The 13,411-nt window shown below is 37.9% G+C and overlaps 1 protein-coding gene across 27 annotated transcripts in view; it reads left to right on the top strand.

Annotated features, from left to right (window-relative positions):
• PTPN13 (protein tyrosine phosphatase non-receptor type 13) overlaps positions 1-13,411 on the top strand; it is a 239,768-nt gene that overhangs the window by 139,344 nt on the left and 87,013 nt on the right. For all 27 annotated transcript variants that reach the window (XM_054486024.2, XM_054486027.2, XM_054486025.2 and 24 more), the window contains 6 exons: positions 2,229-2,303; positions 2,421-2,595; positions 4,128-4,281; positions 4,562-4,700; positions 5,417-5,569; positions 11,422-11,604. In XM_054486024.2, coding sequence (XP_054341999.1) covers positions 2,229-2,303; positions 2,421-2,595; positions 4,128-4,281; positions 4,562-4,700; positions 5,417-5,569; positions 11,422-11,604 — 879 coding nt within the window. The remainder of the gene's footprint in view (positions 1-2,228; positions 2,304-2,420; positions 2,596-4,127; positions 4,282-4,561; positions 4,701-5,416; positions 5,570-11,421; positions 11,605-13,411) is intronic.

Below are 13,411 nucleotides of genomic sequence, written 5' to 3' on the forward strand. Positions count from 1 at the left end.
TGCTGCCTGATCCTTCCTCTGGAAGTTTTATCCCAGAGGGGCACCCAACCGTATGAGGTGTCTGTCAGCCCCTACTGGGAGGTGTCTCCCAGTTAGGCTGTGGGGGTCAGGGACCCATTCTCAGAGCTCAAACGCCATGCTGGGAGAACCACTGCTCTCTTCAGAGCTGTCAGACAGGGACATTTAAGTCTGCAGAAGTTTCTGCTGCCTTTTGTTCAGCTATGCCCTGCCCACAGAGGTGGAGTCTATAGAGGAAGCAGGCCTTGCTGAGCTGTGGTGGGCTCCACCCAGTTCAAGCTTCCCAGCCGTTTTGTTTACCTACTCAAGCCTCAGCAATGGTGGACATCCCTCCCCCGAGCAGGCTGCAGCCTTGCATGTTGATCTCAGATTGCTGTGCTAGCAGTGAGCAAGGCTCCGTGGGTGTGGGACCTGCCGAGCCAGGAACGGGAGAAAATCTCCTGGTCTGCCAGTTGCTAAGACTGTGAGAAAAGTGCAATATTTGGGTGGGAGTGTTTCATTTTTCCAGGTACAGTTTGTCTCAGCTTCCCTTGGCTAGGAAGGGGAAATCCCTCTATCCCTTGGGCTTCCCGGGTGATGTGTTGCCCTGCCCGGCTTCAGCTCATCCTCCGAGTGCTGCACCCACTGTCCAACCAGTCCCTGTGAGATGAACCAGGTACCTCAGTTGGAAATGCAGAATTCACCCGTCTTCTGTGTTGATCACACTGGGAGCTGCAGACTGGAGCTCTTCCTATTCGGCTATCTTCCACTTTCATTCTTTCTACTCTATTTCTATTCTTGTTTAAAATGTGTCCTATTGGTTCATTGAATATTAATAAACCCCTTATGTTAAACTTTTACTTTTACATAAATGGTATCTGTCACATGTTACACACTCAATTAAATTGAATAGAATTCCTACACCAAGCAATCAGTGAGCTGTACAACCAAATGCAAAGCAAAAACCAACAAAAATAAAACTCGGTAACATCCATTAGTTCAAGCACACACCTACACATACACACAAACCACTTGCCTCTGGCCTCAAGATTAGCTCTGGTTTCATTCTACCTTTTGCCCATTAAGATATAATCTTTCAGTCTTTTCTCAACCCTTCTCCCACTCAGAGTCTAACTTGTTTTAAGTTGTCTCCTAAACTAGTTCTCCCTCTTGGCCAAAACCCCAGAATATACAAGAGGAGAAAAGGGAAATCATAGATTGAGAAGCAGTAAATACAGAGTTTGCACTCCACTTTCCCCATCTCATGGGTCCTTTATTTCCTGAGATATTTTCTTGCTGGGGACATTGGCAGGGGTCAGAGACTATGTGACTGATACTATCCCTAGTTGCCACTATTTAAAACAAAAAGTACAGTGTCACAGGGTTCCAAGATACTGATTACAGGTGGATATGTATATAGGCACAAAGTAGATGTCTTTTAACTATGACAAGTTTTTTTGTTTTTGTCTGTTTGCTTTTAATTTTTTTTTTTAGAGGCGGGGTCTTACTTTGTTGGTGAGGCTGGAGCGTAGTGGTGTGATTATGGCTCACAGCAGCCTGGAACTCATGGGCACAAGTTATCCTCTGGCCTCAGCCTCCTAAGTAGCTGAACTACAGGCATGCACCACAGTGCCCAGCTAATTTTTTATTTTTTGTAGAAACAGGGTCTAACTATGTTGCCCAGGTTGGTCTCAAACTCCTGGCCTCAAGCGATCCTCCTGCCTCAGCCTCCCAAGGCATTTGGATTAGTTGTGAGCCAGCACACATACCCTACAATCTGTTTTAGGCTGAATGTCACTTTCTAAGACAATGAGATTCTGTTCAATCACTTCATGCATTAGCAATATTAAACCAAATACTTATATGAGCTTCATAACTCTGTATTACTCCTTCAAGACCTTTTTTTTGAGTCTGAGTCTATCTGGATGCCAAATAGTGAAAACCCTGTAAAACAGTATAAAAGTGAGGCATTATGTTTGACATCAATAGTAGAAAACAAAGATGGGGAAAAACTTGTTTCAACTTAATGTAAGGCATACTCCATTTCTGTTATTGGTAAATTCCAGTATACCTCTTCATGAAAGCTTCAACGTTTGTTTTAGATCACCTAGTTCTAATGTGGTGATTTTGTAGTTTCATATGTAATTTATTATTGTTACATTATTTTTCCTTTCAAGGAAAAAACTAGAATAAATAGTAAAAAATATTGATTCTGCTTATGTGATTTGCAGAATTTCTTTGGCCCTGAGTTTGTGAAAATGACAATTGAACCATTTATATCTTTGGATTTGCCACGGTCTATTCTTGTAAGTAATAAAACCAATTTGTGTCACTCTTAGAAAATAATTTCAGTAGTGTTAAAAACCAGTTAAAATTCTTGTAATGCTTATTTTAATAAATGCCATTTATTTTTTCAATTGTAGACTAAGAAAGGGAAGAATGAGGATAACCGAAGGAAAGTAAACATAATGCTTCTGAACGGGCAGAGACTGGAACTGACCTGTGATACCAAAACTATATGTAAAGATGTGTTTGATATGGTTGTGGCACATATTGGCTTAGTAGAGCATCATTTGTTTGCTTTAGCTACCCTCAAAGGTACCAAGACATTTTATATTCAGAGTACAGTATAGAAATTTAACAACAAGCAGACTTCCTATGTTTGTTACCATGCCTGACCTCATTTTGACAATTAGTAACTAAATGAACTAGTCAGTAGAAGTGAGTTAGGAACTCCCTTTCTTCTCCCAGCTACTTTTGTTGTTTTAATAGTTATGTTTGTTAGGCACCTTCTGTATCTGACTGGGAAGATTTTTTTATTTTTTGCTATGGTTATATAAAAATATATTTTAATTATATTTTAGGGACCATTTTATATGTTAATGGTCTACATGTGTACTCTAGAATACTCATATCGTAATATGAGTCTGAATGTATAGCAAGACCTTATTTCTGAATTTCCACATCAATTTATTTAGTCTACTATCCTAAAATCACAGTGACTTTTTAAAATGTCCATTGATGGCTAAAAATTAGTTATTTCACATATCTTTTAAATATTGTATCCACTTAAACCCATGATGTTCACAACCACAGTGGTCTAAGACACAGCTTCAGTAGAAACCTCTCCTATTTATCAGTTAGAGTTGCCATAGCAGTAAGAAACTTTTTGGAATTCATCTCCTTTTTAAATAAATCATTATATTTATAAATTACTCTTTAATATTTCAGATTCCTGTTTACCTCAAAATTTAACTTGGAAAGCTTAGACAACAAAGTACCATAAATGACAATTGTCAGGTTAAAGGATCCTAAAACTCTATAAGCTCTTAATATCTTCTGTATCCTAAAAGAAATATTTCCCTCAGTATAGCTTATTGAATTATTGTGCCTTCAAAATGAATAATTTATGCTGTAGACTCATACAATAAATAGTCAATTAGTACCTACTGATGTTCTATCACTTTACTAGTTTCACTTTTAGACTAATCAGTCAATTGTCTACATGAAGCTGATTCAGTTCATCCAAATATCTGTTTATACTACACCTAATTTCTTATAGATTCTGGTGAAATCAAATTGTATTGAATAATTCTTTTATTTGTAGAGAGTAAATAATAGTTAACTAATGACATTAAAAAATAAAATGATAAATGTCATTCCTTCTAGGTTTCAGCTGGTAGCTCAATAATAAGTATACTAGCTAATATTTATTAAATGTTTACCATGTACTGTGTGCTTTAACAAGTGTTTTTATTCATTATGTCATTTGATCCTTATAACAATGCTGTAAAGCAAGAATTACCACTATCCTGATCTTAAAGACAAGAAAACTGATGTCTAGAGAGGTAAAATAATATATTCAGTGTCATATGGATAGTAAATGTTGTGACCAGGTGTTGAATCTAGGACTGTATGTCTTTAGAGCCACCATTCTTAAAAGAGTGGGCCATATTGCCTCCCATCTAAATGGAGTGTCTCAGAGCTCCCTGCCACATTTTTAACAGTCTTGTGTTTATATTCTCATATGATACTTTTTTATGCAAGTCTGACCAAAAAGTGAAGAAATTGGAAGAAAACACTAAAGTATTTTTTTATTTTATCTGAATATTTTTCTCATTCTGTTTTAGATAATGAATATTTCTTTGTTGATCCTGACTTAAAATTAACCAAAGTGGCCCCAGAGGGATGGAAAGAAGAACCAAAGAAAAAGACCAAAGCCACTGTTAATTTTACTTTGTTTTTCAGAATTAAATTTTTTATGGATGATGTTAGTCTAATACAGTGAGTACACAAGAGTTTCTCTTTTGCTCTTTATGGACACTGGTCTTTTGACCCTTTAGCTTACTGATACTGAATTACTTGATTCCAATCAGTGATAATGTCTGCTTTATCATAAAAGTAATATTTCCTTCAACACAGTTTATTTAATCCTTATGCCTTAAAAGCTTAATAATAAGCTTAATAATAAACTCATGGAAACTAACCTTACATGCCTATAATAAAAACCACCCCAGTATTCAAAATCAAAGGCCAAGATGTCTGTGTGTATTTGTTTTTTTAGACATACTCTGACATGTCATCAGTATTACCTTCAGCTTCGAAAAGATATTTTGGAGGAAAGGATGCACTGTGATGATGAGACTTCCTTATTGCTGGCATCCTTGGCTCTCCAGGCTGAGTATGGAGATTATCAACCAGAGGTAGGATTTGTGTTTTTTTCCAGGACCATTTTTGTTTGGTGTTGTTACCTTTAACATAGTTAATGACTAAACCTGATTCAGGTGTTTGATGTTTAGATCTGAAGATTTTTGAGGCTTCTTTGGTTCCTCAAAATGACCAAGCACTCCATGTATATCAATTATATAAAATCATGAAGTGTGGGATTTTTTTTTTTCCTGTTTAAAGTTATCCTGTTTTGGAGTTTAGGAATATCTACCACTTACTCCTTCTCCCAAGTTCTAGGCTATAGAGACTAGACACAGGAGTTATTAGTCAAATACAAATAAAAAGGATCTCCTGCCTTCCACATGATGGGCTGGCAGCCTGGCAGAGCTTACTGTATGGAGAACTCACAGTATACTTAAAGCCTGATGTTTCTAAATAAAAGTGATCTAAGAGGAAGCAAGGGGCTAGAAGCTGTGCTACTGGAGCAGCATCCTTCACAACGTTCATCCTAAACTAGAGTGATATGAGGCCCTTGAATGTCACACTCCTCAAGCTTGCTAATCAGTTCAGTCATTTTATCTCACTGAATAAAAAAGAAAGACTGATGCATTTCTTCTAAAACTCATTCCTTAGAGAGGTGGAAATAGAAGTACTTCATCTCTTAGCCAAAGCAAGAACTTTAAGATAGAAGGAAGAGGGTTTACTCCAATAAAAGGCAAACAATTGCTTATGAAAACGTTCTTTTATCTAGGTTCATGGTGTGTCTTACTTTAGAATGGAGCACTATTTGCCCGCCAGAGTGATGGAGAAACTTGATTTATCCTATATCAAAGAAGAGTTACCCAAATTGCATAATACGTATGTGGGAGCTTCTGAAAAAGAGACAGAGTTAGAATTTTTAAAGGTAAGCATGCAAGATTACAAATGATAAGCTTTGTATGTTTTTCAAGTAAGCAAGAAGTGTTAGAGGACACATATCTAAGAGTTCAAGTGCCAATAACTGATACTGTGCATAATCTCATCTCATTGCTGGCTAAAATTATGGTATTTTAATTCTCATTTTGTAAAAGAGGGAAATGAGGCTCAAAGAGGAAATGTAATGTTCCCAGGATATGGGGCAGATATGATTTGAACCCATGTCTATCTGGCTGTTAAACCTATGCTTTTATCTTATTCCATACTCAAAATCAAAATACATTATACAGAAGAAAAAAATGAATTTGGTGAATGGCTTGATATGAGAGGCAAGTTCATACTGATTCTAGAATTGTTTGTTTTGCTTTTTCTCAAAAGGTTTAAAATTCAGTTACATCCTTTAAAAATGGTCTTCCCACTAAATGCCAATTAATGTAGATAGAAGTAGAGAGTCAGAAAAATTGACTTATTAGTTTACAGTTCTATTAGTTCTACAGTCTATTAGACCTATAACCAGCTTTCTATATGACCTTACATAAATAGTGCATTTATGATCAAGAAAAATAGTACTATGTAAACTTCCAATGCAAATAGCAAGTATAAGATAATGTTCTGTTGAAAAGACAAATTTTCAGAACAGTCTTCTGTTTTAGCTTCCTAGGATGTAACAGTATGCCTTCTATTCGCTGCTACATATAGAAAGAAACCAAGTTTACCAGCCCTGTGAAAATTTATGAAGGGATTTTATTCACAGACTTACATTACCTTTAATTTAGTGTTCATGGAAAGAAAGAAAGGCAAGGTGGTTTTTTCTGTTTGAGTCCAAATTTAAAGATATAAAATTATGGACTTACACTTTTTTTAGTTATTACATTTTTATACTTGTAGAAAGTAAGATGTTACATTATAATTTTATTAATAAAGGTAGAGGCAAATTGGCACAATGAAAAGAATTTGCATGAGGATTTGCAGACAGACAGTCTTGCATTTGAATTCTTATTTCAACTAGCTGAGTGACCTTGAACAATGTATTTAACTTTTCTAAGTTTCAGTTTTCTCCCTGTAAATAGCATGCCTAAGGAATATTAGGTTGCCCTACTCCTTTTAATAATATATTCTGTTACTTCATTTCCCTTTAACTTTAGCATCTTTCTTCTAACTTAAGAAGTTTTATCTTGTTAACACAATCTTCTAAGGCTACACTTTTGCTATATATTATGTTGTTTTTGAAATATCTTTCGTAAATCTGCTTTATTGAAGTATAATTTATATACAATAAAATTTACCATTTTTAAGTGTTTGGGGAGTTTTTAAAATATATGTGCAGTTGAGCTGGGAGTAGTTATGCATGCCTGTAATCCCAGCTGGTTGGGAGGCTGATGTAGGATCACTTGAGCCTGGGAGTTTGAGGCTGCAGTAGGCTTTGATCTTGTCACTGGGTTCCAGCCTAGGTAACAGAATGAGACCCCATCTGAAAATAAAATAAAATAATAAAGTATAATAGAATATAAAAATATGTATACAGTTCAGCAGCCACCTCCACAGTCTTGAGAACAAGGGTTAGCAAACTGTGGCCTGCCTGTTTTGTAAATAGTTTTGTTGGAACTAGTCCATATTCATTTCTTTATATATCATCTGTATCTGCATTCATACTATAACAGCAAAGTCCATTCATTACAATAAAGATCATATGACCCACAAAGCCTGAAATATTTACTATCTGGCCCTTTACAGAAAAAGTTTATCAACTCCTGATATAGCACATTTTGAATATATAAAGCTCCCTCTTGTCTCTTTATAGTCAGTCCCCTCCCCCTACCTGTAACCCTTAGCAACTACTGATCTGCAATTACCATAGTGTTTTTTTTTCTAGAATGTCATGTAAAAAATAATATAATATACAGTCTTTTATGTCTGGCTTCTTTCACTTAGAATAATACTTTTTTTTGTTTCTGTTTCTGAGACAGAGTCTCACTCTGTTGCCAGGTAGGAGTGCAGTGGCATGATCTCGGCTCACTGCAACCTCTGCCTCCCGGGTTCAAACATTCTCCTGCCTCAGCCTCTCAAGTAGCTGGGACTACAGGCACGTGCCGCCACGCCCGGCTAATTTTTTATATTTTTAGTAGAGACATGGTTTCACCATGTTAGCCAGGATGGTCTCAATCTCTTGACCTTGTGATCCGCCCACCTCGGCCTCCCAAAGTGCTGGGATACAGGTGTGAGCTACTGTGCCTGGCCTAGAATAATACTTTTAAGATTCATCCATGGTGTGGTATATGTCAGTAGTTTCTTTTCTTTTTTTTTTCTGAGTAGTTTTTCTTTGTGCAGATACATAATTTGCTTATTCTTTTCATTAGTTGATAGATATAAAGCTGTTATAAACATTCCAGTTCACATTTTTCTGTGAACACAGTTTTTATTTCTCCTGAGTAAATATCTAGCAATAGGATTGCTGGGACCTATAGCAAGTACATGTTTAACTTTGTAAGAAACTTCCAAACTGTTTTCCAAAATCATTGTACAATGTTATAGTCCTACCAACAGTGTGTGAATTTCAGTTGCTCCACATCCTGGACAACAACACTTGGTAGTTTCAGTCTTTTTCACTTTAAAAATTGAAATAGGTGAGTAGTGGTATATTATTATGGTTTTAAATTTGTTCTTCCCTCATTACTATTTATGTTGACCAATCTTTTCATGTGTTTATTTGCCATTTATATATCATCTTTATTGATGTGTCAAATAAAACTTTTTACCCCCTTTTGTAACTGGTTATATGTTTCCTTACTGTTAAGAAGTACATGTTCTTTAAATATTCTGGATACAAGTCTTTTATCAGATATATAGGTTTTACATGTATTTACTCCTAGTCTGTGGCTTGCCTTACATTTTCTTAACATTGACTCTTTTTTTTTAAGAGTCTCACTCTGTTGCCCAGGCTGGAATTCAGTGGTGCGATCTTGGCTCACTGCAGCCTCCACCTCCCAGGTTCAAGTGATGCTTCTTCCTCAGCCTCTTGAGTAGCTGGGATTACACATGTGCACCACCATACCTGGCTAATTTTTGTATTTTTCATAGGGACAGGATTTTGTCATGATGGCCAGGCTGGTCTCAAACTCCTAGCCTGAAGTAATCTGCCTACCTTGGCCTCCCAAAGTGCTGGGATTACAGGCATGAGCCACTGCGCCGGCCAACATTAACTCTTGATGAGCAAGTTTTCAATGTTAATGAAGTTTCCCATTTTTTTTATTTTCTAGTTTATGGTTTTTGTGTTCCATCTAAGAAATTTTTGCCCAACCCTGGGTCACAGACACTTTCTAAGTTTTATTCTTTTAGTGCCTATATTTAGGTCTGTGATCCATTTTTGGTTAAATTTCATGCATAGGGTGAAGTAAGGGTTGAAATTCATTTTTTTAGCATGTGGATATACAGTTGTTTCAGTAACCTTTGTTGAAAAGATTATCCTTTCCACATTAAACTACATTGATATCGTGTGTTAGTCCTTTTTCACACTGCTGATAAAGACATATACCCAAGACTGGGCAATTTACAAAAGAAACAGGTTTAATGGACTTACAGTTCCACGTGGCTGGGGAGGCCTCACAATCATGGTGGAAGGTCTCACATGGCGGCAGACAAGAGAAGAGAGCTTGTACAGGGAAACTCCCCTCCTTAAAACCATCAGATCTCATGAGACTTACTCACTATCATGAGAACAGCATGGGAAAGACCTGTCCCCATGATTCACTTACCTCCCACTGGGTCCCTCCCACAACATGTGGAAATTCAAGATGAGATTTGGGTGGGGACACAGCCAAACCATATTCCGCTTCTGGCCCCTCCCAAATCTCATGTCCTCACATTTCAAAACCAATCATGCCTTCCCAACAGTTCTCCAAAGTCTTAATTCATTTCAGCATTAACTCAAAAGTCCACAGTCCAAAGTCTCATCTGAGATAAGGCAAGTCCCTTCTGCCTATGAGCCTGCAAAATCAAAAGCAAGTTAGTTACTTCCTAGGTACAATGGGGGTACAGGCATTGGGTAAATACAGCCATTCCAAATGGGAGAAATTGGCCAAAACAAAGGGGCTACAGGTCCCCTGCAAGTCCGAAATCCAGCAGGGCAGGCAAACCTTAAAGCTGCAAAATGATCTCCTTTGACTGCATGTCTCACATCTGGGTCAAGCTGATGCAAGAGGTGGGCTCCCAAGGTCTTGGGCAGCTCTGCCCCTGTGTCTTTGTAGGGTATAGCCCCCCTCCTGGCTGGTTTCATGGGCTGGTGTTGAGTATCTGTGGCTTTTCCAGGTGCATGGTGCAAGTTATTGTTGGATCTACCATTCTGAGGTCTGGAGGACAGTGGCCCTCTTCTCACAGCTCCACTAAGTGGTGCTCCAGTTGGTACTCTGTGTGCAGGCTCCAACCCCACATTTCCCTTCCCTACTGCCCTAGCACAGGTTCTCCATGAGGGCCCTGCCCCTGCAGCAAACTTCTCCCTGGGATCCAGGCATTTCCATACATCCTCTGAAATCTAGGCAAAGATTCCCAAACCTCAGTTCTTGACTTGTCTGCACTCACAGGCTCAACACCACGTGGAAGCTGCCAAAGCTTGGAGCTTCCAGCCTCTGAAACAACAGCCTGAGCTGTACCTTGGCCCCTTTTAGTCACAGCTGGAGTGGCTGGGACACAGGGCACCAAGTCCCTAGGCTCTACACAGCAGAGGGACCCTGGGCCCAGCCCACAAAACCATTTTTTCCTCCTAAACCTCCAGGCCTGCGATGGGAGGGGCTGCTGCAAAGGTCTCTGACATGCCCTGGAAACCTTTTCCCCATTGTCTTGGTGATTGACATTTGGCTCCTTGTTACTTACGTAAATTTCTGCAGCCAGCTTGAATTTTGCCTCAGAAAATGGAATTTTCCTTCTATCACATTGTCAGGCTGCACATTTTCCAAACTCTTATGCCTGTTTCCCTTTTAAAACTGAATGCCTTTAACAGCACCCAAGTCACATATTGAATGCTTTGCTGCTTAGAAATTTGTTCCACCAGATACCCTAAATCATCTGTCTCAAGTTCAAAGTTCCACAAATCTCTAGGGAAAGGGCAAAATGCTGCCAATCTCTTCGCCAAAAAAAAAAAAAAAAAAGAAAGAAAAAAGAAAATAACAAAAGTCACCTCTGCTCCAGTTCCCAACAAGTTCCTCATCTCCATCTGAGACCACCTCAGCCTGGACCTTATTGTTCATATCACTATCAGCATTTTTGTCAAAGCCATTCAACTAGTCTTTAGAAAGTTCCAAACTTTCCCACATTTTCCTGTCTTCTTCTGAGCCCTCCAAACTGTTTCAGCCTCTGCCTGTTACCCAGTTCCAAAGTCACTTCCACATCTTCAGGTATCTTTTCAGCCATGCCCACTCTACTGGTACCAATCTACTGTATTAGTCCATTTTCATGCTGCTGATAAAGACATACCTGAGACAGGGCAATTTGCAAAAGAGAGAGGTGTAATGGACTTATAGTTCCATGTGACTGAGGAGGCCTCACAATCATGGCAGAAGGTGAAAGGCATGTCTCACATGGAGGCAGACAAGAGAAGAGAGCTTGTACAGGGAAACTCCCCTTTTTAAAACCATCAGATCTCATGAGACTTATTCACTGTCACGAGAACAACACAGGAAAGACCTGCCCCCATGATTCAGTTACCTCTCAGTGGGTCCCTCCCATAACATGTGGGAATTCAAGATGAGATTTGCGGGGGGACACAGCCAAACCATATCATACAGCTTCAATATCTTTATGTCACCATTTACCAAACTGTATTGCTATGGTATGGTATTATTCCAACAGGTCTGCCAAAGACTGACAGAATATGGAGTTCATTTTCACCGAGTGCACCCTGAGAAAAAGTCACAAACAGGAATATTGCTTGGAGTCTGTTCTAAAGGTGTCCTTGTGTTTGAAGTTCACAACGGAGTGCGCACATTGGTCCTTCGCTTTCCATGGAGGGAAACCAAGAAAATATCTTTTTCTGTATGTCCATTTAACCTCTTTTCATTATATTTTCAAATGATATTACCAACTTCCAATGTAACATATTAACAGACTTTCCTTAGACTCTGCCATTCAGTGGGGATAATACATCTTAATACTATTTAACTCTTCCTTTGTAGTTGTGGAAACTATTATTGAGATTTTATTTATGTCTGGTTTTTTCAACAGGTGACTTTTAAGATTATTACACATTCCTGGCTGGTTATATGCCCAATTAACTTTAGTTAAATTACAACCAAGTTGAATTCTCTGAATAAGTCAGAATTTATTCTAGGGTTGTAACTTCTTACATGGAGAAATCCTCGTAATGTTTTTAAGATAGATAGTTGTCTTAACCCTAGTGAACCTTGTCTGGCCCAATAGTAAACCCCCTTGTAGCAACTGTTATTTGAATCGCAGAGGTACAGAGACTTACTGGATTTTATGAACTAGTCCCAAGACTTTCTGCAGTTTTAGATTTTTAGTGTACAGCTCTCTATAGAGATAAAGTTAGAAAATGATTTTCAGAAAATAATATGTTTATGGAAGATAGTTAGCGATAAAAGCATATTTTGATTTTGGACCTAGTTGGGACACCTGAACATTAAAGTTCCATTGGCAGACTTCAGAGATGAATAAAAAATATTAATATGTTCAGGTGTTTGTTTTCCTAGTGGTATTCAGGAAAACTACTGATACCTTTAGTTCGTCTTTAGGCTAAAGTGTAGTCTCAGCAAAACAGTATTTATAAAGTTACCAAGGTCCTGATGGATCTCTTCAACCCTGAGACCATTCCTAGACCTAATGGTTAGTTGATTGGCTTCCTCTGAAACCAAGAGATAGATTGTCAGATAATATGTTCTCCAGACCACCCACATCTTCTCAAGATTGTCAGGACCAAGAAATTACCTGGGTTTAACTTGCCTTCTCCCAGTGGAAATGCTGGCAGAGCCCATGTCTGAAGGAAACCTTAGATTAATTAAGTATAAATCCAGTTTTGGACCATTTTGAAAAGGTGACAAGTCAAATAATCACACAGCAGTCAGCTCTATGTAATTTGCCAAGCTACCACACTAACCCACATATATAGAACTAGCTGTGATTAGTTCATTTTTAAAGATTTGTGGGAATAGAGAATAGTTCGCATTCCCATGGAAATTATTCCTATATTTAATAGCATTCATTTTTCCTGAAGTTCTTTCTCTAACACAAAACTCTATTTTTTTTTTAACTCTCCTTTTTTCTTCTACTAACCTCTGGGGAAGTGGAAAAGTTACCATTTGGTCTTCTCATATCTCACAACTGAGTTCTCTCAAGCACATTTCTTATCCAGTCCATCCATTAACACTTGGAGAGAATCAAATATTTTTTGTATGTGTTTCAAAACTATACATCTTTCTTAGATATTAAATCATCTATACTATCACTTTTCATAATTAATATGAACCTCTAACCTATCTCTGGCATTTTTTGTGTGTGATATTTGCTGCCTTTGGGTGTTTTATTATAGGTACTGGTTCTGTAGTTCTTTTGACTGATCAACTAAGGAGATTCTTTCTTTCATGTTTATGCTTGAATCAGTGAGAGAGTTTTACAACTATGGAGTTCAGTGTCTTTGCAAATTCCTTGACAGTGGTTAAGTGGTATGTTTGTTAGGGGGAAAAAAAATGTTCTCCAAGTATTTGAAGAGTTACTAGGTATACTACTGATAATCAAGATACTAGTTTGTTGCTACTGTATCTTTAGCTCCTCTCTAATACTTACTAATTTCTGTTTCTAACAAAGAAAACAGGTTTAATCCTGGAGC

This window comes from Pongo pygmaeus, chromosome 3, assembly GCF_028885625.2.
Source record: "Pongo pygmaeus isolate AG05252 chromosome 3, NHGRI_mPonPyg2-v2.0_pri, whole genome shotgun sequence".
NCBI classification, from domain to species: Eukaryota; Metazoa; Chordata; class Mammalia; order Primates; family Hominidae; genus Pongo; species Pongo pygmaeus.